This window comes from Nicotiana tabacum, chromosome 12 (genome assembly GCF_000715075.1).
Source record: "Nicotiana tabacum cultivar K326 chromosome 12, ASM71507v2, whole genome shotgun sequence".
Lineage (NCBI taxonomy): Eukaryota > Viridiplantae > Streptophyta > Magnoliopsida > Solanales > Solanaceae > Nicotiana > Nicotiana tabacum.
Window position 1 is genome coordinate 120,289,682 of NC_134091.1, and position 26,224 is coordinate 120,315,905.

Here is a 26,224-nt window from a genome sequence, read left to right on the forward strand (position 1 = left end):
ATGATATTGGACTTAGAAAATCTGGTTTTCTGCAGACTTCAGGCTTCTGGTGTATTCTTCTTCGCGTTCGCGAAGGCTTGAGGTTCAAAGGTTCGCCTTCGCGATAGAAACCTCGCGTTCGCGAAGGGAAAGAGATTGGCCAAGAAAATTAGTCTTCGCGTTCGCGAAGGGCATCTCGCGTTCGCAAAGGCCAAGCCAGGCAAGCATCGCGTTCGCGAGGCAACCCTCGTGTTCGCGAAGAGTAAAAATTGGACAACACAAAGTTGTGCTTCGCGTTCGCGAGAGTAAAACAGAACTTAAGTTCTGGAAATGGGGTTTCGACCCATTTTCAACTCCTTCCCATTTTTGAGCTCGGGCAAGACGATTTTTAGGCGATTTTCACGGGAAAATATTGGGGTAAGTGTTCCTTATCCTATATTGATTATATTTCATGATTCCATACTCGTTTATATCATGAATCCGTGAATTTATGGAAGAAAAATCAGATTTTTCTAAAATCTTCTAAAAATAAAAATTTAAGATTTGAAGGTCCATTTGACATCGGAATTGGATAATTTCTGTATGGTTGGACTTATCTCGGAATGGGTGTTCGCATTTCGTAAGTTTTTCCGGGATTTGAAACGTGGGTCGCACTGCCGAATATTTTAATGAATTTTGAATTTTTATCCAGAAAATTTATAAATTCATATGAAATTAATTCCTATGATTCGTATTGAGTATATCGAATTGTTTGTGAATAGATTTGAAGCTTTTGGAGAAAAATTTAAAAGGAAAAGTTGTGGTTGAGTAATTGATTGGAATTTACAAAGCGAGATAAGTATCGTGGTTAACCATGACTTGAGGGAATAGAACTCTTAAATTATTTATTATGTGAAATGCATGTGAACGATGTATAAGTGAGATGACGATTGTCTATACGTCATCAAATTAATTGTTTGCGTATTTACTTGAAAAACCATAAATTATTTTAAATTATGTATTAATTGTTATAATAATTATTTCTCTCCTATTCTTTGCCAAATATTAATTCTTGAATTCCTGCATTAATCGTTATATGCTATTTGAATTATGTGCCTTAATTATTATTTGACATTTAGCATATTAAATATTAAACTGCATATTTTCTCTCTGATTTCTATAATAATTTGCTATTTGCCTTTGTTTGTTTCGTAATTAAATCATAATTATTGTATGCTTGTTGTCTTATAATTTTTATTAATTATTGCATTTATTGGAGAAATTCTTCTATAAGAATTGGTAAATGAATATATTGGAGGATCGGGTTGCACGCCGCAACAGAATTGAGATTATAATGAATATATTGGAGTATCGGGTTGCACGCCGCAACATAATTAATTATAATGAATATATTGGAGGATCGGGTTGCACGCCGCAACAGACTTATTAAAAGTCCATATTGGAGGATCGGGTTGCACGCCGCAACAGACTTATTAAAAGTCCATATTGGAGGATCGGGTTGCACACCACAACAGACTTATTTAAAAGTCGACATACATATATATATATATATTAGGGGATCGGGTTGCACGACGCAACATACTTGATTAAAATGTGAATATATTGTGAGAGCGGGTTGCATGTTGCAACAGAACTGAATGTGAATATATTGTGAGAGCGGGTTGTACGCTGCAATAGAATTGAATGTGAATATATTGTGAGAGCGGGTTGCACGCTGCAACAGAATTGATGGAAATGATAATTGGTTATGACTGCTGAGTTTGCTTCAATTATTATAAACGAGTTACCCGATTTATTTCTATTATTGTTGTTGATACTAATATTGCGTACAGGAAATGTAAGTGACCCGCCTTAGCCTCGTCACTATTTCGTCGAGGTTAGGCTCAGCACTTACCAGTACATGGGGTCGGTTGTACTGATACTACGCTCTGCACTTCTTGTGCAGATTTCAGAGTTGGTCCCAGCGGCGTGCCATAAACTTGCTCGGATTTCAGCTATTCGGAGGAGACTTGAGGTATAACTGCATGGTGTCCGCAGTTCTGAAGTCCCCGTCTATTTTACTTTAGCTGTGTGTTTATTTCCAGACAGCTTCATTTTATTCAGATCTTTATTTGTATTATTCTAGAAGCTCGTGCACTTGTGACACCAATTCTGGGATGGTATTTAGACACTGTTATTTTTATGGATTATTCAATATATTTCAAAATTTGCTTCCGCATTTGTTTCTTTGATTATTAATAATTTAAAAATTATTTTAAAAAAAATTGGTTAATATTATTCTAACATTGGCTTGCTTAGCAAGTGAAATGTTAGGCGCTATCACGGTACGAATATGGAAATTTCGGATAGTGACATTTCCACATTAATCCCCACTTTCCGTTGGAGAAACCGTCGTAGGTACAATAGTTTGTACTTTTCCATGGAGTTAAGTTCAGGATTCTTTTTATGGTAAGGACCAATGCAGATCAACGTTGGTGTATAGGCTTCTGGATTTGATTTTCGTAGCCCCATATTTACTTTGAGTATGGTAGTGGATTTGATAAATGTATTGTCCAAATCCTTAAATCTTTCATCAAAGATTTGATTTGCAGACTTTTTTGTTTGCAACACCAATTGATTTTGACCACTTGTTTCCTTAATCTCGATTAAATGGTCCACTTTCCTCCCTTCTTCTATCTGTAATTAGTGGGAAAAAGTCATAATTTTTCTTCTTTTTCACATAAATTGTTACTACTAAATAACGACCATACAAAACAAAAATCAAAGGACTGAAGTTGCTCCTTTTTTCCCCGATAAAGAGTGAAAATTTTCCCCAAAACAAGTTTAATCAACTTAAGTACTCGCTAAATATTAAGCAGTGAGTAGAAAAACTAGTTAGCCAATTTATCAAAAGAATCAGAAACGAGTGGTTCTATAACCACGACTTCTTTCACATACCTTTTAAATATTTTTAATTGATAATTATTATAACTTATAGTAATTGTTATGTAGTTTTGGAATATATAAATTTTATTTAAAAAAATTTAAAGATTTCATGTCTGAATTCATGGTCAAAGTTAAGAAGTTTTTTGACCCTTAAAATCCAAAAAGTATCTTCCTTTTTGGAAGAGAGGGAGTACTTTTTTATTTATTTAAAAAAAGTAACTTTAATTAAATAAAACATTACTCCTAATTGATAAAAACACACTGAAAGAAAAGATGCCGGAACAAAAACATGTCATATCTTTTCTTGCTTTTTAAAGTTTTTTTTATCATTTATCCCGACATAATAAATTAAAGAACAAAATAATCACAGTTATTATTATATGCACATGAAACTAATATTTTGTCATCAATTTAAGTAGTATTTGTTTTGTGAGTGACAAATATATGAATAGAAAGAGATATATCTCATCTTTTGTAGCTTCTATTAGAGGATTTTGATCAGGGGAACAATCTCAGTATTTTTTACCATTCCTGATTTTGGATAACTTTCTTGAGACTGTAATTCAACTAGCTAATAAAAAGAGAGATAGAGTTGGTTAATAATTTAATTCATAGATTGAAAGAATTAAGTTAATTCATAGATTGAAAGAATTAAGTTTGTTCGATGATTGGAAAAGAGAAAGGATCAGGAAACTACACTTTTAATATCAATTGAGAACATATAAGCCATGATATATCCATATCTTAGAATTTGTGCTTACATTTTAATTAATCTGCTTATATTCTTATTACGAAAAAGAAAGTACTCCTTAAGAAATATGGAAATACAAGGGAGTATAAGGAATGATTTAGTAGTAATTAACCTTAATTATGTGTTTATTAATCTTAGGCTTGCTCTGGAAGCTAACCTAAAAAACCATGCATATGTACAAATTGTAGACTGTACAAATTTAAGCTTCTGACTCTCCACTGCGCAGCTAGCCAGCTACAATGTTCATGTGTATGAGTCAGTGACAGTCACTTTTGAGTAATAGTTCATAAATTAAGGAAGAATTTTAAACTTTGAATATATTATCCTTGAGTAAAGCATAGGTAAAAGCAGAGGCCGGCCTATGCTATATCGAGAGGGGTCACCGGTACACGTAAAGTGTGATGAAATTTCATGTATATATATATATATATGTCTTTAGAAAATAGTGATATATTAGTAGTGACACCATATTTACAAAGCAGACTTTGGTTGAATCCAAACACACTCGTTCTTCAAATTCTGGGTCCGCTTCTCTGTACAAGGCTTATAGTTTAAAATACATGGCAAGGGAAACATGCGTTGCGAGGTTGTGCGATACATGTACACAACATACGTACTCTCATATTTGTCGTAATGCAAGGATTTTTAATCCAAAAGAAATCATCATATTTAGATAGCACAATTTTTTTGTTAAGTTCATTTGTAGCATTAGATTTGCATTTTCTTCTAAAGTCGACTAATGTCACGATCCAAATTTCACCTATAGGTCGTGATGACGCCCAACACTACAGCTAGGCAAACTAACTAATAAGTCAATCGTACATTGGTTAAACTTTTATTCCAAGAAAATAATAAAAATATCAACTTCTACCAATGTGTGTGTCAAGACCCGGTGTCACAAGTACATGAGCATCTAGTAGATTATACAAAACTCCAAATACTGTCTAAAATGAAATAGACAGAATATAAATATAAGAAGAGACACTTGTAGCTGCAGAACGGCTCAGAAAGGCAGCTCACCACTATGCCTCGGGATGACGTGGGTATGTGATGATAGGTCCTCCACTACTACCTGTCTCAGATCCTGCACAAAAAGTGCAGCAGGTGTAGTATGAGTACGTAAACAACGTATACCCAGTAAGTATCAAGCCTAATCTCGAAGTGGTAGAGACGAGATGGCCGACTTTGACACTCACTATGGGTCAATAATAATTGAATAAATTTAGGATATTCAAATCAGCATGATTTACAGAATTTATAATTAATTTATTTAATCAGCAAAAATAATCAAATTCCTTCAAATGTAACAATTCTCAATATATTAATTAAATTCCTTCAATTCAAATAAATTCTAATTTATCAATTAAATCTCATTTACATGAGTAACAATTAATTCCTAAACAAGCAAGAATAATAATTCATTAAATTCCAAGGATTTTCTAATTTATTACTTAGCTTCACAAGCTGAAATAAATTATTAAAATATCGTATAATTATTATTATTAAGCACGATTTCTGCCGAGGACGTACGGCCCGATCCAGAGTGTCGTGTACACTGCCGAGGGACGTGCGGCGCGATCCATAGATGCATCTATCTTGCCGAGGTGTTCGGCCCGCTCCACAAGAAAGGAGGACATTTTTTTATGTGCCTCCGGAAGGACAGTATGTTTATTATAAGATAAATTTGGGAGGACAATAATTTTTTTGGACAATTAATTGATTTAAATAGAAAATCAAGCCTATGAGATTTCCATCCTTTAATATCTTTATCAAACAATTCACAATATATTCATATATATCAATTAATATTAATTGATCAAAGAATACAATTTACACAAGTAATACATGCTTTGAGTCCTAAACTACCCGAACTTTAGCATTAATAGTAGCTACGTACGGACTCTCGTCACCTCGTACGTACGTAGCCCCCACAATTAGCAACAATTATTTATTTTTAATCACCTATGAGGTAATTTCCCCCTCACAAGATTAGACAAGAGACTTACCTCGTCTTGCTCCAATTTAATCCAAAATTTTGCCTTTTCCACGATTATCCAACTCTGTCTGGCTCGAATCTAGCCAAAATAATTCTATACAATCACTAAAAATTATAGAAAATAAATTCTATAAGAAAATACTACATTTTTAATAAAAATCCAAAAATTAATTAAAAATTTGCCCCGCGGGGCCCACATCTCGAAATTCATCAAAAGTTATGAAATCGGACAAATCCATTCAACTACGAGTCCAACCATACCAGATTCACTCAAATCCGACACTGAATCGATACCGAAATCTCAAAATTTTGTTTCTATGAGATTTCTAATTTTGTTTTCAAATTTCAATCTCAAAACACTAATATATGGTGAAAATAATGATATACTTGTATATGTAAACCAAATCCGAGTTAGAATCACTTACCCCAATATTTTTCCTTAAAAATCTGCCAAAAGTCGTCTCTGCTCAAGCTCAAGTTCGTCAAAAATGGCAAATGAGACGAATGCCCTCTTTTTATAAAACTGCCCAGCAGCCTTCGGAACTAGTCCTCAAACTGGGCCTCGATCGCGGCATCGAACATGTGCCTTCGATCAGGGCATCGAGGCTGTGCCTTCGATCAGGGCATCGAGCTTGGGTCTCGATCCTAGCCCTCGAGCCATACCTTCGATCATGCCCTCGAGCCTTGCCTTCGATCACGGCTTCGATCACAGGCTCGAGCCTGGACCTCGGTCATGGCTTCGATCAGGGTATCGAGGTTGGGCCTTCAATCATAGCCTCAATCATGGCATCGAGCTTGATCCTTCGATTGTGACCCTCGATCATGGGTCTCGATCCTGTCCCTCGAGCCTTGCCTTCGATCATGGCCCTCGAGCTGGACCTTCGATCATGGCCCTCGAGTTGGACCTTCGATCATGGCTTCGATACACTAGCTCGAGCATGTACCTCGTTAACCCTGGGCTCGATACCTGGGCTCGATATCCGGCTCGATATCTGGGCTCGATCACAGCCCAGAATGTCCAACAGAAGAGAAAAAATTACAACAGCTTTTTAACTCAAATTTTGATCCGTTAACCATCCGAAACTCCCCCGAGACCCTCGGGACCTCAACCAAATATACCAACAAGTCCTAAAATATCATACGAACTTAGTCGAACCTCTAAATCATATCAAACAACGCTAAAATCATAAATCATACCCCAATTCAAGCTTAATGAAACTAAGAGTTTTCAACTTCTACATTCAATGTCGGAACCTATCAAATCAACTCCGATTGACCTCAAATTTTACACACAAGTCATAAATTACATAACGGAGTTATGAAAAGTTTTGGAACTGGATTCCGACTCCGGTATCAAAAAGTCAACTCATCGGTCAAACTTCCAAACTTAAATTCTTGTTTTTAGCCATTTCAAGCCTAATTTAACTACGGACTTTCAAATAAAATTTCGAACACGCTCCTAAGTCCAAAATCACCTTACGGAGCTGTTGGAATCATCAAAATTCTATTCCGGGATCGTTTTCTCAAAATGTTGATCGAAGTCAAACTTAGCACTTTAAGGCGAACTTAAGGAACCAAGTGTTCTGGTTTCACCCCAAACACTTCCAAATCCCGAACCAACCATCCCCGCAAGTCATAAATCATTACAAGCACCTACAGAAAGTTTTATTTTAGGGAACGGGATTCTAAAAGTTAAAAATGACCGGTCGGGTCATTACAACTAAAGTACTAGGAAATAAAAGTAGAAATAAAATACCATATTTAAAATTAAATTTATAATTTATAAATAAAATAAATTCATTAGAAAGTAAGTCAAAATGATATTAGATTCTCTTATTTTGTTCTGGCAACACAAAAAGTTTTAAAAATAAAAGTAAAGAAAAAAATGGTGAACTAAGATAAGTTGTAAACATGAAAAATAATAGATCATACTATCCATCTAGAAATTTATACAAGGGATTCAAAAATATTCTAGGATGTCATAGTTGGAATTTAAACCTATGATCTAAAGCAATTTTAAACCTTTTTTTTTTCACTACTATACTTGAATTTTTCTTCAATGCAAGAAAATTCAACGGCTCATATATAACCAAAAATGAATATTTTTACTCTATTTGTATAGATTAATTCTCCGTCAATGATAATATCCTTTAATCATATATTCAAACCACGAGACAAGCATCAAGTCAACCTAAAATAAAAGATCAAGTATTTTGAAAGAATGTTTATAATAATGACAAATTAAATGATTAAAATATTATAAAATTAAAGGAAATCATAACAAGAACAAGAGAATAGTAGACAAAGTTGAGACGAGAAAGAATATCATCTTTTTCATTATATTCGTGTCACCAACCATGACTTACAAGGCTTTTATTTATAAAAAATAGAATTAGTCATTTAGGAATTCTGAAAGCCAAGTTCTTTATGGAACTAATTTCATACTATGTTATAATATATATTTTTTATAACAACACTTCGCTATAACATCCAAAAGAATCCTGAACAAATAAAAATATTATAGAGAGGTTTGACTGTACTAGTAGGATTTAAGTAATTATCTTATCGTATGAATAATCTGTTACGAACCAAAACTTAGCCTGTCGTGATGGCGCCTAACATAGTACTAGGCAAGCCGACACCTCAAAATATTTCCAACACTTTTAAATAAAAAATGAAATAATACAGGTTTAGATAAATTAAACTCTCATAAACTGGATAGAAATTAAAAGTCAATACGAAAATTCCCAAAACCAGGGTGTCACTAAGTGCATTACCGTCTACACAACATAAGTCTGAAAATACCGTCTATGAAAAGCTGAAACTAAATACATAAAGTTGAAAGATAGGGAGGCAAAGTCAAGGTCTGCGAACGCGAGGCAGCTACCCCGAAATCTCCGAATGATCAAGCTGCTCAGATAATCAACACCCACCATGTCCGATAACACCTGTATCTGCACACGAAGTGCAGGGTGTAGCGTGAGTACAACCAACTCAGTAAGTAACAAGACTAACTATTGGACTGAAAGTAGTGACGAGCTTCATGGAGATAGTTCAATTGCAGAAAATATAATACAGAAAAAATAGGCATGCTTTCAAGTTCGACATTTAAGGACAAAATAGTTAATTCATGTCAAGTCCAATTGAAACAGGATATAGTATCTCTCAGAAACTACATGACAGTATGATATGTGCCACCTGAAGTACACAGTAATGAAATCAAGTGCATATTCTCAGAATAACAGTCACTCAGTCCTTCCATTCACTCCAACCGCACAGTCACTCATTCTTCACAATCTCTCAATTCTCCCAGTCGCTCGGCACTCGCGCTCGACACTCGCACTCACACTCGCACTCAGTAGATACCTGCACTCACTGTGGGTGTGCAGACTCCAGAGGGGCTCCTTCATCCCAAGCGCTATAATAAGCCAATCGTGGCATTAATCAATAAAACTTGATGCGACATGCAACCCGATCCCAATAAATATCTACACAATCAGGCCCTCGGCCTCACTCAATCATCAAACTCTCTAGTCTTTCGGGCTCTTAATAATCATGATAATTAGCCCAAACAGCGATGATATATTGTATCAATAAAGGACAATAGAGACTGAGATATAATATGCAAGTAAAAACTGTGATTGAGTACAAAAGTGGCAATTTAGCAGATAATTTAACATGTAACGCGCCCTCTGTGGGTCCCTACAGTATCAACACATAACCTACGCATGATCTCTAACTTGATTTGCATCTCAATTTCTATAACACATGGAGAATATACGGATACCAACAGATTATATAACTATACAGTTCCACGGAGTTGACCAAATCATAATTACTATAGTGCACGCCCACACACCCATCACATAGCATGTGCGTCGCCTCAACACCAATCACATGACACAAAATTTGGGATTTCATACCCTCATAACAAAGTTTAGAACTGTTACTTACCTTAAACCGTGCAAATCTCTACTCCAACACGTCTTTGCCTCGCGAATTGGCCTATAAATACCTCAAATCTAGCCATAAACAGTTCGATACAATCAATACGGGCTAAAGAAATCAATTCTATAAGAAAATACTAAGTTATTAATCAAAAGTCAACTCAAAACTTGTCCCCTAGGCCCACATCTTGGAATCCGATAAAAGTCATAAAATCCGAACACCCATTCAACCACGAGTCCATGCATATCAAAATTACTCAAATCCGATACCAAATCTCAATCAAATCCCCAAAATTCGGCCTAAGAACTTTCTTCCATCCCCCCCCCCTTAATTTTTCACCCCAAATCATTAATTAAATGATGAAATCAAAGACATAAACATGGAATTTAACCAAAACTAAGTAAGAATCACTTGCCCCAATCACCCACTTGAAAATATCTCCAAGAATCACCTCCCACCGAGCTCCCAAAATCAAATTGTGAAAATGAACTCAAACCCTCATTTTGAAATATTTAAGTTTCTGCCCAGGTGACCCTTCTTCGCAAACTCGATCCTCTTCTCGCGTTCGCGTAGCACAAACCATTCTTCCGCCCAAAACCTTCTACGCGAATGCGAGGTCCATCTCGCGAACACGATGACGAATTGATCCCAACCTTCGCAAATGCGGTTCTCCACTCGCGAACGCGATGAACAAATATTTACCTGCCTCCAGATACTCTTCGGGAACGTGGGACGCCCATCGCAAATGCGAAGAAGGAAACCAGACACCAGAAATCTGCAGCCTCAGCCATCTTCCAAGTCCAAATCCTCATCCGTTAACCATCCCCCGGGACCTCAACTTAACCTACCAACAAGTCCTAAAATATCATACAAACTTATTCGAGCCTTCAAATCACATCAAACAACTCTAAAACCATGAATAGCGCATCGATTCAAGCCTAATGAACTTTTGAACTTCCAACTTCTACATACGATGCTAAAACCTATCAAATCACGTCCGATTGACCTCAAATTTTGCATACACGTCGCAAATGACACCACGAACCTACTTCAACTCCCGATAACCACAAAGTCCATTCTCAATCAAACTTCCAAATTTCCAACTTTCACTATTACCTAATTGTGTATATAAAGAAATTTTGGTTAATAACAAACTCTTAGTAGAAAAGATTTTATAAAAATTCTTTTAGAGAAAGAGCTTCATTGCTTGGTGTCAAATTAGGATATGCGGTAGAAAAATGGATGATCTATTCTCTTTTTTTTTTTTTCAAAAAAATCATCTTGGAGATTGTGTAATGCTTACTCTCAAACTCTTCGTTTACACAGTAGTGATATTTTTTGTTTCTCTCTTCATCCTTAGATACTTTCAAGTCTAATTCAACTACGAACCTCCAAATTACAATCCGGACACAGTCCTAAGTCAAACATCACCCAACGGAGCTAACAAAACTATCAAAACTTCATTTCGGAGTCGTTTACACATAAGTCAACATCCGGTCAATATTTTCAACTTAAACTTCCAACCTTGAGACTAAGTGTCTCAATTCATTCCGAAACCTCTCCGAACCCGAACCAACTACCCTGGCAAGTCACATAAGAACAATTAAGCAGGGAATGAATAGTAAATAGAGAAACAGAGCTACAACTCTCAAAACGACCGACCGAGTTGTTACTAATATCTTTTACACTATCCTCATACAAGGTAAGAATAAGATCAATGTGCACTTTACTCTTCTCAAACTACACTTGCGGGATCACACAAGGTATGTTATTGTTATTGTAGTAGGCCAGTAACAATTAGCCCTTGCAGTAGTTGGCAGCTAGCTTTAACATGATTCCCATTTTTGTAGTATTTATATTATTTAACAGGTGGTGGCACTATATATTTTATAGTTTCTGGTGATTGAGAATATTTTTCTTTTTCCAACAATGTGGGTGCCTTCGCCGTGAAGCAACTGCAGTGCATGTGATATGATTCTATCAGTCACATAATAGCGAATTCGCAGATTTATGGCTATCTTATGGGTAGTGATGACAACATGGATAAAAGTACATCTATTTATCAATATTATTGACTAAAAAAAGGGTTTGCTAATGAATTTTTTAAAAACGAGTTAAATATGGATAAAAATTATATTATCCAATTAGAAAATAGATAATAATGGATAACTAATGAGTTCAACTTAAATATTTGTAAAGACTCAAATTAGGGGTTCCATAAGTTTGGGAGACTAGGAATTCTCCAAAAAGTGATCCTATTCAAAAAGCAATTATTGTCGGTTAACCCATTTTCTATCCGTATTAAATATGAGTCGGGTTGGATAACTAATCCGTTTTTGCATTACTTATTTTCGACCCACCCTTATTCGACACGACCCGACCATTTGTCGCCCTACTTGAGGGGATAATATGAACTGACAAAAGTGTGAATTTGTTTAAAGTACTTGTTTTTTTAAGATATGCAGAGAAAAAAATAATTTTTCTCAGGCTGAGAGAAAAAATCCACTTCAAGGTGGTTGAATTTATTGAACAGAAAAACAAATACAAAATCATAGGGGATTAAGTCAAAACCCCAAAGAATAAAACTTGGCAGAAATGTGAAAACCTAAAGTCACTTTAAGTTGATGTCTAGAACCAATCTAAATAACCAAAAAAATCTTACAAAGACATAGGGAATTAAATTGTTTAGATCAGTACGTTGGTGCACATATTGATTAATTCACCAGATATGTTGTATCCTATCAGCATATTGTATACGGTCGAAATAGATTTCAGCCTTGGCATATCCGATCGAGTTCGAAGGGTGATGTATCGAAGTAAGATCCCGAAGGGGGGGCGAACTAACCTCGAACCCGGGGAGGCCGGTCCGTATCGAGATCGATATCATAATCAAACTCGAATAAGAATCGAGCCATGATGCAGGGTAGACCTATCGTGTTGATAATCCAGAGACCAACCAACATTGACCTGAAATCAATTTGAGGGCTCGAACCAGGATCGGGCTCGAACCAAGATCACAAGTTCGAGCCGAAATCAATCTCAAACCAAAATCGAGGATTCTAAGCAAGATCGAGCTCGCAGACAAAAGCCGTTGCAATCCCACTAGAGAGAATCTTGGCAGAAATTATGAAAAAACTGACTTATCATGGGTCTCCCACTGAATGTTTATTTTATTATGCTTGGAGCCGAATCCCTCCACTATAAAAGAGCTTGGTTATCATTTCTGTAGGCAGGGTTTTTCTGAGACTTACATTGTAATAAAAAGTACTATATTTTTCTACAGTAAAGAATCGCTCTTTCAGTTTCTTAGATTGATTCTATTTGTCGAATCCTAAGGATCATTGTTCTTAACAACCTTATCTAGATTGCATTCTCTCCAATCTACATTTACATTTTATTTATCCTTGCAATTTGTATCAAGTTACGCCATATATTCTCGGAACTGCATATAAATTCAACTCTATTCATTTTTCGGGTAAACAGTTTGGCGCCCACCGTGGAGCCAAGGATAACAGTGGTCATTTGATACAAATCTGAAAAAAACACGCCATTGTGCTTTGCACTTATTTCCGAAAACATCTTGAATTTCGAGTCAGCTACGAATAACCACCGATCGAATGGCTTCACCGATCGATTACGAGGCCGGCCTTGAAGATGAAACCAACAATTTGGCACCCGAGGCTCGAATCGAAGTACCCGAAATTCGAGCCGAAATACCATTGGATGTCAATTCACAAATAGCTTTGGAGGTGAACCAGCGTTCCGAACCGGAAAGAAACATTCAGGGCGTTACTCGATCCATAGCCCGAGACACCCAAAACCCAGGAAAAATCGGGGCCAGCTTACGTATGATCTTCGAGATGATGGCAGCCCAACAAGTAGCGATATCTCAACTACAGAGCCAAACCCGCGCACAAAGAAGGCCGGTTTCCGATCCACTTCGAGAAGTCACCCCTAGAACAGAGCTTGCCATAGTGAAATATAACGAGCAAGAATCGGGGACTACTCCCGGAATTACTAAATTGCTCGAGGAACTCACAAAACAAGTCAAAGCCAATGACAAGAGGGTGGAAACGTACAATGCCAGGGTGGACCAAATCCCGGGGGCTCCACCTATGATAAAGGGGCTTGATTCGAAAAAAATCATACAAAAGCCTTTTCCGTCGAGTGCGGCACCGAAGCCAATCCCCAAAAAATTTCGTATGCCTGAAATTCCCAAATATAACGGTACGATCGATCCTAATGAACATGTCAACTCTTACACATGTGCCACAAAAGGCAACGATTTGGAAGACGATGAGATCGAATCCGTGCTGTTGAAAAAGTTCGAGGAGACCCTCTCGAAAAGAGCTATGATCTGGTACCACAATTTACCGCCGAATTCCATCGATTCTTTTGCCATGTTAGCAGATTCATTCGTAAAGGCACATGCTGGTGCCATAAAGGTTGCAACGAGGAAATCAGACCTCTTCAAAGTAAAGCAAAGGCAGGGTGAAATGCTGAGGGAATTCGTATCCCGATATCAAATGAAACGCATGGAATTACCCCCGGTCACAGACGACTGGGCCGTACAAGCCTTCACCCAAGGGTTGGACGAGCTAAGTTCGACAACATCACATCGGCTGAAATAAAATTTGATCGAGTATCCAGCGGTAACTTGGGCGGATGTGCACAACCGATATCAATCGAAAATTAGGGTCGAGGATGATCAGTCGGGAGGCCCGTACGGACCCGTTCATCAGAACAGGACAGTTATTAATCAAAAGCAGATCGACAGAGAACAAAGGTCGAACAGAGACCGATATCGACCATACGTCGCATATCGGGTGAACAACGGTTCAGCACGCAACGTAGTTCGGAACAATCGAAGGATAGATCGAGGGCAAAATTCTCAAGGGCTTATGAGTAAGAGTGGATTCGATTAATATGCCAATCCAATAGAAGTACCTCGATTATCAGAATATAACTTCAGCGTTGGTGCATCCGCTCTCGTGTCGGCCATCGGACGCATCAAAGACACTAAATGGCCTCGACCAATGCAGACCGATCCTGCCCAAAGAAATCCCAATCAAACGTGCGAATATCATGGTACCCATGGCCACAGAACGGAAGATTGCAAGCAACTAAGAGAGGAAATAGCTCGCCTATTTAACAAAGGGCACCTTCGGGAGTTTTTGAGTGATAGGGCAAAGAGCCATTTTAAAAGTAGGGATTTCAGCAAGCAAAACGAGTAAGAAGAACCGCAACATGTCATCCACATGATCATCGACGGCATCGATACCCCTCAAGGACCAATGCTTAAGCGCACTAAAACATCGATGGTGAGGGAAAAGCGATCTCGGACTCAAGATTACGCACCCATGGGGACTCTGTCCTTTGATGATAAAGATGCAGAATGGTTCATCCAACCTCATAACGACGCACTGGTAATATCCGTACTTGTGAATAAAACTAAACTTAAGCGTGTGTTAATCGATCCAGGTAGCTCGGCCAACATCATTCGATTGAAGGTAGTGGAGCAGCTCGGCCTACAGGATCAGATTGTACCCGCAACTCTGGTCCTAAACGGGTTCAATATGGCATGCTAAACCACCAAAGGTGAGATAGTCCTACCAATAAACGTGGTCGGAACCATCCAGGAAACGAAGTTTCACGTGATCGAAGGTGATATGAGATATAACGCCCTTTTCGGAAGGCCATGGATCCACAACATGAGAGCTATGCCTTCGACCCTACACCAGGCCCTCAAATTCCCGACGACGGGAGGTGTCAAAAAGGTGTACGGAGAACAACCAACCGCGAAAGAAATGTTCGCCGTCGACGAAGCTAAACCAGTGTCCTCGCCTTCGCTGATAAAAGGATCGGGCCAGGAAGGAGAACGGGACACCAAATAGCAATCACAGACATCGGCTTCAACCCAGCCAGACCACCAGAAAATCGAAGAGGATGATGATCAAAGGGTCCCTCAATCTTTCGTGATTCCCGATGACTTCGACGCCACAAAATCGACGATCGAGGAGCTAGAGCAAGTCATATTAATCGAGCACTGGCCCGAGCGAAAGGTATACTTGGGAACGTGGCTGAGCCCTAAACTCAGGAAGAAACTCGTTTAATTTCTTATCGATAACATCGATTGTTTTTCCTGGTCCCATTTAGATATAACAGGGATCCCGCCGGACATAACGATGCATCAGCTAAGTTTGGACCCCAGGTTCAGACCGGTGAAGCAAAAGAGAAGACCCCAGTCCGATAGAAAGCACGCATTCATAAAGGACGAGGTAACTAAGCTTTTCAAAGTAGGGTCTATTCGGGAGGTGAAATATCCTGAATGGTTAGCCAACGTAGTTGTAGTCCCTAAAAAATGGAACAAACTTAGAATGTGCGTGGACTATAAAGATTTGAACAAAACATGCCCCAAAGATTCCTTTCCGCTGCCCAATATCGATCGCATGATCGATGCCACAGCCGGCCATGAGATCCTCACTTTTCTCGATGCCTATTCCGGGTATAATTAAATCCAGATGAACCCGGAGGACCAGGAAAAGACTTCATTTGTCACCAAGTATGGAACGTATTGTTATAATGTGATGCCCTTCGGGCTAAAAACGCAGGGGCTACTTAACAACGCCTAGTAAATAAAATGTTCGAAGAACAAATAGGAAAATCAATGAAATTTTATATTGATGACATGTTAGTTAAGTCCCTGCGTGCAGAGGACCATTTAACTCATTTGCAGGAAACGTTCGAGATTTTAAGGAAATACAACATGAAGCTCAACCCCGAAAAATTTGCTTTCGGGGTCGGTTCGGGCAAGTTCCTCGGCTTCATGGTGTAACATCGGGGAATAGAGATTAACCCCGATAAAATCAAGGCCATCGAAGACATCGTCGTTGTGGACAGCGTGAAGGTCGTACAAAGGCTAACGGGTCGGATTGCCGCCTTAAGCCGGTTTATCTCAAGATCATCTGATCGAAGTCATAAATTTTTCTCCCTACTCAAAAAGAAGAACGATTATTCTTGGACCCCGGAGTGCCAACAAGCATTAGAAGAACTAAAGCGATATCTATCAATCCCACCACTGCTTCACACTCCAAAAACAGACGAGAAACTTTGTTTGTACTTGGCAGTATCGGAAGTCGCCATAAGCGGTGTCCTAGTTCGAGAAGAGCAAGGTACGCAATTCCCCGTTTATTATACGAGTCGAACCTTAGGAGGGGCGAAAACTAGATATCCGCTCCTAGAAAAATTGGCACTTGCGCTAATAAACGCCTCAAGAAAGTTAAGGTCGTACTGTCAATGTCATCCCATATGTGTATTGTCCACTTACCCGCTTCGTAATATTTTGCACAAACCCGAGTTATCAAGCCGACTGGCCAAATGGGCCGTCGAACCCAGTGGGTACGATATCGAATATCAACCCCGCACGACCATTAAGTCTCAAATTTTAGCAGACTTAGTGGCCGATTTCACACCAACCCTCGTACCCGAAGTCAAAAAAGAACTGTTGAAATCAGGTACATCATTAGGGATATGAATCATTTTTACGGACGGGGCTTCGAACATAAAAGGGTCTGGCTGGGTATAGTTTTGAAACCACCCACGGGTAGCACTATTAGGCAATCTATTAAAACTATCAGGTTGACTAACAACGAGCCCGAGTATGAAGCCATGATTGCAGGTCTCGAGCTAGCTAGAAACTTGGGAGCAGAAGTCATTGAAGCCAATTGCGACTACTTGCTGGTGGTGAGTCAAGCAAACAAAACCTTCGAAGTTTGAGAAGGTAGAATGCAAAGGTATTTAGATAAGCTGCTTATCACTTTGCGCCATTTCAAACAATGGACTTTACGACATGTACCACGGGAACAAAATAATGAGGCCGATGCGCTTGCGAATTTGGGGTCGTCGGTCGAGGTAGATGATACGGGTTCGGGGAATGTTGTTCAACTTTCGAGATCGGTAATCGAAGAAGGTCACGCCGAAATAAATTCTACAAGCTTAACTTGGGATTGGAGAAATAAGTATATTGAATACTTGAAAAGCGGAAAACTCCCATCGGAACCTAAAGATTCCAGAACCCTACGGACCAAAGCCGCTCGATTCACGTTGGCTTCGGACGGAACACTGTACCGAAGAACGTTCGATGGACCATTAGTGGTATGCTTGGGTCTGGGGGATATCGATTACGTCCTACGGGAAGTGCATGATGGTACTTGCGGGAATCACTCTGGAGCCGATACATTAGTTCGAAAAATAATCAGAGCAGGGTATTATTGGATCGATATGGGCAAAGATGCGAATGAATTTGTTCGTAAATGTGACAAATGTCAAAGGTTCGCACCGATGATCCACCAGCCCGGAGAGCAACTCCACTCAATCCTATCCCCGTGGACATTCATGAAATGGGGAATGGATATTGTCGGCCCTCTGCCATTGACCCCAGGTAAAGCCAAATTCATTTTGTTTATGACTGACTATTTTTCTAAATGGGTTGAAGTGCAGGCGTTCGAGAAAATACGTGAGAAAAAAGTTATAGACTTTATTTGGGATCATATCATATGCCGATTCGGAATACCCGCCGAAATAGTATGTGATAATGGAAAACAATTCATTGGCGGCAAAGTAACAAGATTCCTCGAAGACCACAAGATAAGAAGGATACTGTCGATGCCATACCACCCTAGTGGGAATGGGCAGGCCGAATCAACAAACAAAACTGTCATTCAAAACTTAAAGAAGAGGTTGAATGACACTAAAGGGAGATGGAGAGAAATCCTACCCGAAGTCCTTTGGGCATATCGGACAACGTCAAAATCCAGTACGAGGGCGGCCCCGTTCTCCTTAGTATATGGGTCCGAAGCATTGATACCAGTCAAAGTTGGTGAACCTAGTGCCAGATTTTGATTCGCGATGGAAGAATCAAATAACGAGGCTATGAATACAAGCCTCGAACTATCAGACAAAGACGAGAAGCTGCTTTCGTCCGAATGGCCGCCCAAAAGCAGCGAATCGAAAGATATTATAATTAAAGAACCAAGCTCCGCCATTTCAAGCTTGGGGACTTAGTGTTGAGAAAGATTACCATCAATACCCGAAATCCGAATGAAGGGAAGCTAGGACCGAATTGGAAAGGACCATATCAAGTACTCAAGAACATCAGAAAGGGGTCGTACAGGATCAGCGTTATAAACGGCAAACAGCTATCAAGCAACTGGAATGTATCACATCTAAAACGGTACTACTGCTAAGGTACAACCTTTCCATATTCATTTATATCTCAAAACTGACCCCTGCAGAAGTCCGAACAAGGGACGGATCTCTCGCTAGAAAGCACGTGTTGCACTCTTTTTCCCTTAGACCGGTTTTATCCCAAATGGGTTTTTCGGTAAGGTTTTTAATGAGGCAACCATTGATCGTGCATCATTTACGACAATATCCGAGGTCCCGCAAGAGAGTTATTTCACAGCAACAGGGTCCCAATAGGAAAAACTGTAAGAGCCAAATGGTCAAAGCGAACCATGCTCATATAGATTGGCCCAAACCCAGGCGTGTAATAACGTGCGAAGAAAGTTCTCTTCTTTATCGGCATCTTATATCCAATAAAATTTCCTCTATTTTGAGATTTATTGTGCAATCAGAATTAAGATACATTCGACCATTAAGCCTACGGACTACATTACTTCGAGTTCGAATCATTCACTCGACCAAGCCTACGGGCTATTTTTCTTTCGAGTTCGAGCAAACACTCACTCGACCATTAAGCCTATGGGCTACATTACTTCGAGTTTGAATCATTCACTCGACCAAGCCTACGGGCTATTTTTATTTCGAGTTCGAGCAAACACTCAGTCGACCATTAAGCCTACGGGCTACATTACTTCGAGTTCGAATCCTTCACTCGACCAAGCCTACGGGCTATTGTTATTTCGAGTTCGAGCAAACACTTACTCGACTATTAAGCCTACGGGCTACATTACTTCGAGTTCGAATCATTCACTCGACCAAGCCTATGGGCTATTTTTATTTCGAGTTCGAGCAAACACTCACACGACCATTAAGCCTGCGGGCTACATTACTTCGAGTTCGAATCATTCACTCGACCAATCCTATGGGCTATTTTTATTTTGAGTTTGAGCAAATACTCACTCGACCATTAAGCCTACGGGCTACATTACTTCGAGTTCGAATCATTCACTCGACCAAGCCTGCGGGCTATTTTTATTTCGAGTTCGAGCAAACACTCACTTGACCATTAAGCCTACGGGCTACATTACTTCGAGTTCGAATCATTCACTTGACCAAGCCTGCAGGCTATTTTTATTTTGAGTTCGAGCAAACATTCACTCGACCATTAAGCCTACGGGCTGCGTTAATTCGAGTTCGATTCATTCATTCGACTAAGCCTACGAGCTACATTAATTCGAGTTTGAATCATTCACTCGACTAAGCCTATGGGTTACATTAATTCGAGTTCGAATCATTCACTCGACTAAGCCTACGGTTATATTTCTTCAAGATCGAATCATTGCCCCAAGTTTGAGTAAACGTTCGCTCTGTTACAGAGTCTACGAGGTCCAAATTTGATTAAGTTGTTTGAAACATTGTGGAAACATTCATAAGGTGAATAAAGTCCTCGCAAGACGGGAAACAAAAATAGAAACAAGTTGGCAAAAAGGGAGATATGTCTATACACAAATTTATCTGCATGGGTGATTACAACGTAAAAATTGAGAACTAAATTTATCGACCGGAAGTGGTCTCTTCTTTATTAGGTTCTCCCCCCCCCCATTTTCGGATTCGCTCTTGCTCCCATCGTCGTTGTCATCACCATCAGAAACCAGAGCTTCAGCATCTGCTTCGAGTTCTTTTGCCCTTTTTATCTCTTCAGTGAGATCGAAGCCACGAGCATGAATCTCCTCGAGAGTTTCCCTTCTGGATCGGCACTTAGCAAGTTCGGCGACCCAATGCACTCGACTATCGGCAGACTTGGCTGCCTCTCTTGCCTGGACTTGGGCAGCTTCAGCATCGGCCCGGTAGATGGCCACGAGCGCATCCGCATAGGCCTTTGCCTTTTCAGCATCACATTCGGCCTTGGCGAGTACATAGGCCAACCGAGCCTCAAGCTCCTCAATTCTTCTTGCTTGAACCAGGCCTTTTTCCTTCATTTTCTAAAGTTGGGTTTTGGACGATGATAACCGGGCTCGAGCAGTCTCTTTTTCTGCAGCAAAGCGGTCCATACCTTCTTTCCACCGCAAGGACTCCATCATTATTACGTCGACCTCCTCACGAAGCTTCCCGATCATCTCGATTTTTTGCTATAGCTGCGAGACCGAAATGTTAGCTATCGTTTCGGTATCAAGCCCATAGGCTTTCAAAAGCATCATTACCTGCTCAGACAAATCATTCTGATCTCGATAAGCCTTGGCCAGCTCAACTCGGAGATCTTTTATTTCCTCCTCTCTCTCTGCCCTAAGGAAAGTCTAAGGGAGTTCCTCTCGTCAGTAGCGCGGTGTAGGTCGGCCGCGTATCGATGCAGCTCATTCTGGGAATGAGAACATTGTTCTCGATGGACTGCCGCTTCCTACAAAGAAACAAGAAGCAATGTTAACGAAAAGCGAATATAAATATGGTACCGACAAAATAATTTTAAAGGCTCACCTGATTTAAAGCCTGCCACAATCCGTGAAAAAAGATCTGATTCATCACCGGCACCGGCAACGTCCTCAATACCGGTAAACAGGTCACGAAATGGATCTTCTTCATCGTGAGGCCTGTCTAGATCGAGGGCTTGAGCTTCCCGAATCACCCCTGTGGAAAAAGCGGGAAAGGTAGGCGAATCCTCGATCGCTGCTGCCCCAAATGACTCGCTTGGAGCGTTCCCCTCGGCTCGGAGGGGTTCGAGGAACTCTTTGATTGTATCCCCTGTCGGTTGACTCCGATGAGAGGCGTCTTCGACATCCGATAGTTCGAGGACTCTACTTGAATCTTTCTCCGGTATGTCTTCAGTTCGAGGCGGAGCCTCATAGAGCATCATCGATCCAGCCGGCGATGAGGCATCGGTGGCTCTCTTCGTTCGGACCGCTAGCGCAGACTCATTGTTCTCTTCTTCTTCTTCTTCTTCTTCTTCATCTTCATCCTTTAGACGCAGAACGGATTCCACGGTCAAAGGAATGACATTCTTGTTTGGATTACGAGCCGTCCTCTTCTTCAGTTTTGGATATTTGGGAACCGAGGCTCTCTTCCTTTTATTTTCCTTCACTGGCTTTGGGACAGAGGTCAAAACATCCTCCTCATTGGACAGGGGCCTCAAGACCGCGTCTTTACCCAAACCCGCATATGGGAAACCTTATAAAAAATATTTTGAGAAACGCCTCGTTCGGATCATCAGAGTCCGAGAAATGAGCTTACCGTGATTTTTGGCCTCCCACCGACCATTTGACAAATCACGCCATGAGCGCTCGGCGTATGTGGAGGTCGAAACAAGAGCTCGTACCCAGTTCTTGAGATCGGGAACCGCTCCGGGCATCCAAGGAAATGCTACATCACAAAAGGAGGAGTGTCGATAAGAGAATAAATGTAAGAACAAAATAGAAGCAACAGCAAGATCACACTTACGTTTAATATTCCACTCTTTGGGAAAGGGCATCTTTTCAGTCGGAATCAGGTCCGAAGTCCTTACTCGAACGAACCTGCCCATCCAACCCCGGTCCCTGTCCTCGTCAATACTCGAGAACAGAGCCTTGGTAGCCCGACGCTGGAGTTTTATTAACTCTTCTAAAAAAAGTCGGGGACGGTACAGCCGGATAAGATGATCGAGGGTGAACGACATCCCCTCGATTTTGCTCATAAAATATCGGATCAGGATAACGATCTGCCACAAAGAAGGATGGACCTGGACTAGGATTACTGATATTGTCGGCAGAAGTCAATAATGACGGAATCGAGGGGACCCAAAGTGAAAGGGTAAGTATATACATTCAAAAACCCTTTCACGTAAGAAGTGATATCTTCGTCAGGTGTAGGTATTATTACTTCTTTTTCACCCCAATTTCAATCCTTCTTTAACAGATCAGGGTGCTTCTCGGCTATCGAACACATGTACCTCGATACCGGCTCACACCGGCCAGGGACCGATGAACCTTTCTCAACCTTAAAATCTGAAGTAAGGACACACGCCTCAGGAACGCACTCCTCAGGCCATGGTTCTGCCGGTGTCTCATCAGCGACACACTGTGAAGATGGAGCCTTCTCTTTCTGAGGAATGGTTTGCGATGTTTTCGCCATTTTTGAATTCAAAAGTAAGGAAAAGAAGAAAATGACAGAGATTTGGCAGAATTGAAGAGGGGTTTTTGCGGAAAGAAATCATAGCTTTACTGGTAAGATGGAGAGTACGAAGAACTTGGGAAATATTGGAAGGTAGAAGATGTAAAAATGGTAAAAGATAAAAGTAAAGGTTATTTATAGGTTCAAACGATGGTGGTTCAATATCAGCAGTGGCCGACCACCGCCTGACATGCATTAAATGCCTTGAAAGACTAAACCGACGGGACAACTACTAGATGCGTCATGGTCGAACCCGATGGAAACGACAAGATATAATCCGATCGAGCTGTTGAAAATCTTATCGTTTCTCGCCATATTCTTTCTGAGAAACGAGGGGACTATCTGTATACGGTCGAAATAGATTTCAGCCTTGGCATGTCCGATCGAGTTCGAAGGGTGATGTATCAAAGTAAGATCCCAAAGGGGGGACGAACTAACCTCGAACCCGGGAAGGCCTGTCCGTGTCGAGATCGGTATCATAATCAAACTCGAATAAGAATCGAGCCATGATGCAGGATAGACCTATCGTACTGATAATTCAGAGACCAACCAACATTGACCTGGAATCAATTCGAGGGCTCGAACCAAGATCACAAGTTCGAGCCGAAATCAAGCTCAAACCAAAATCGAGGATTCTAAGCAAGATCGAGCTCGCAGACAAAAGCCGTTGCAATCCCACTAGAGAGAATCTTGGCAGAAATTATGGAAAAGCTGACTTATCATGGGTCTCCCACTGAATGTTTATTTTATTATGCTTGGAGCCGAATCCCTCCACTATAAAAGGGCTTGGTTATCATTTCTGTAGGACAAGTTTTTCTGAGACTTACATTGTAATAAAAAGTACTATATTCTTCTACAGTAAAGAATCGCTCTTTCAGTTTCTTAGATTGATTCTATTTGTCGAATCCTAAGGTTCATTGTTCTTAACAACCTTATCTATATTGCATTCTCTCTAATCTACATTTATATTTTATTTATCCTTGCATTTTGTATCAAGTTACGCCACATATTCTCGGAACTGCGTATAAATTCAACTCTATCCATTTTTCGTGTAAACACATACATATATTGAGTAATTCTTGTACCAAAATATAGATATAATAAAGTCACCTAACTCATGAAAAACTTTTCTCATTGTTGACTTTCTTCCCATAAGTTTTTCATATGGCCTTGAAAGGAGCTGGTTTTAAAAGGTAAATTTTACATAATCATTCAAGTTAAGCGTTGTAATATAAAAGTCATTTTTCCTTTGTTTGTAACATAAAAATCATCTTTCTAAAGCCTAATTAACACAAATATGACAATGGTCGAAATATGTTTTTTTTGCCCGGAAAAGTAATATGGCTTCTTAATTTCTTAATAAAAAGGGTTAATTTCACAGAAGTCTGCTCCAGATTTCGCCTTGTAACAATGAATTCTCTTGTAGTTTATGATATTACGCTTATCTCACATATATTGTTTTTGTAGTAATTGTCTTAACCTATTTATAAAAACTACTAACTTGACTAAGTTACCTTACTGATATATACTTCAGCTGAATTAATTTTATAAATATATTTTTATTTAGAAGAATTCCTTCATAATCACATTTCACAATAATGTTTCTCGATCAACATGCGGGACATCGAAAGTGTCTCTATCCAGTTCCTAATTAAATGATATCAGAATTATCTTCTAAACTTACCATCTCATTCAGGAATTCTTCTCCATGGATTTTTTGTTTGGAATTGAATCAATAATGTGATTAAGTATCACTAGAAGGATATTGAGCCTGATCATCATCACAATCAGCATTTGATGAATCATAAATTCTCCTAATTAAAGGGCTCTTTGCAATCTTTAATTCTTCACATATGAAAATTTTAGGCATGATCAACTTTAACTCATATACTTCAGATATTAGATGTTTTCTTGTTTTTTGCTATTCTGATTCGTTTTTTTCTTCTAGATTTTTATCTTGTTAATTTTCTGTCCGCTTCGTCTCCATGTCAATTCTTGATTTCTTTGATTTTCACTATTTCGGTGTCTTTATTTTACAGAATTTAAAAATATTAATAAAATCTATTTAACAAAAGAGTATATTATGAGAGTAAACAAGTTAAATTTTAATTTTTATAATAGGCTAAGATAATTATTAAAAAAATTAACATAAGTGAGATTAAAAAAAATAAAAAATAAACGTAAATATCGTTAACCACAACGGAAGTTAGTGTTACAAGCCAAAACACAAAGGGAGGTCTCTTAAACTAACCTTTTTATTAACCAAATGAAGATAGCCACATCAGTTTCAGGCCAATAATAGCATCTTCCAGCCACTTTTGTATTTTTATTAAATAGGCTTTAGAAAGATGATTTTGTGTTTAAAAAAAAGTGATTTTTATGTTACAAAACTTAATTTGAATGACCATAAGTGGAATTTATCTGGTCTTAAACTTTTGACCTTTGGGGCAGGTCACTTGACCATCACGAAAACTTATAACTTTTAATCTTGAAGTTTGCCCAATTTGATTAAATGACCTGCCCCAAAGCCAAATTATGGTGTCCTATTTTTGCCATTTTTGGATACACTTTTATTATTGAATAAGTTTTTAAGGAGTTTGAAAAACACCTTTGCCCCTAAAATAAAAAGAGATGGGAAGCGTGGATTCCTTTGCTTAGCCCTTTAACTAGATATAAAAAAAAGTCCTTGCTTTCTCCATACTCCAAATGATATCAATCCCGTCTTCAGATAAGCAAAATTGACAAAAAGCTAAACATCTTTTTTTTTTCGCGCGAGAAGGAAAGCCTCTTGTTTTAGCGACTCTTCCTCTTTTCTAGGTTTTTTTCTGAGTGTTAAAACGATAGATTTTTCTTTTGCCAATGAATTGGATCCACTCCGATTCGATCAATAATGAGATTCTTAGCTAGAGAAAGGTTCTGTGACATGGATGCCGAAGCCAAATTTCCTAATCACAGTCATAAAAAAATTTCATAATATTCTTGACATTGTATATAAGATTTTGCATAATGTGTACATAACATACCTAAGATCACTTGATTTTAGTCAGAAGCCCAAGATAGACGACGCGCCTAGCTATGTTCATCTTGCGAAAATTAAAGAACTAGGAGACACAAGTGAATTGTGTTAAAACAAATGAAATGTCTGAATATTACCATAAATTCATATAAGATTTGACTTAAAACATAAGTTAGAAGGAAGAAAAGGCAGAGGATTGTACATTCTAATCCGAGTGCCTTGTAGGATGTTGGCTCTGATGTAGAAATTGGCTTATCATCTATCTAAACTCTTAGAACCAGGTCAATTA

The 26,224-nt window shown here is 39.1% G+C and overlaps 1 protein-coding gene across 1 annotated transcript in view; it reads right to left on the minus strand.

The window, feature by feature from the left end:
• Positions 1–22,242, minus strand: part of LOC142167358 (UPF0481 protein At3g47200-like) — a 36,224-nt gene extending 13,982 nt beyond the window's left edge. The window contains exons 1-4 of the mRNA XM_075227522.1: positions 22,090–22,242; positions 21,503–21,732; positions 21,153–21,177; positions 2,308–2,655 (exon numbers count right to left, since the gene is read on the minus strand). Coding sequence (XP_075083623.1) covers positions 2,308–2,655; positions 21,153–21,177; positions 21,503–21,732; positions 22,090–22,242 — 756 coding nt within the window. The remainder of the gene's footprint in view (positions 1–2,307; positions 2,656–21,152; positions 21,178–21,502; positions 21,733–22,089) is intronic.
• Between the last annotated feature and the right edge of the window lie 3,982 nt (positions 22,243–26,224).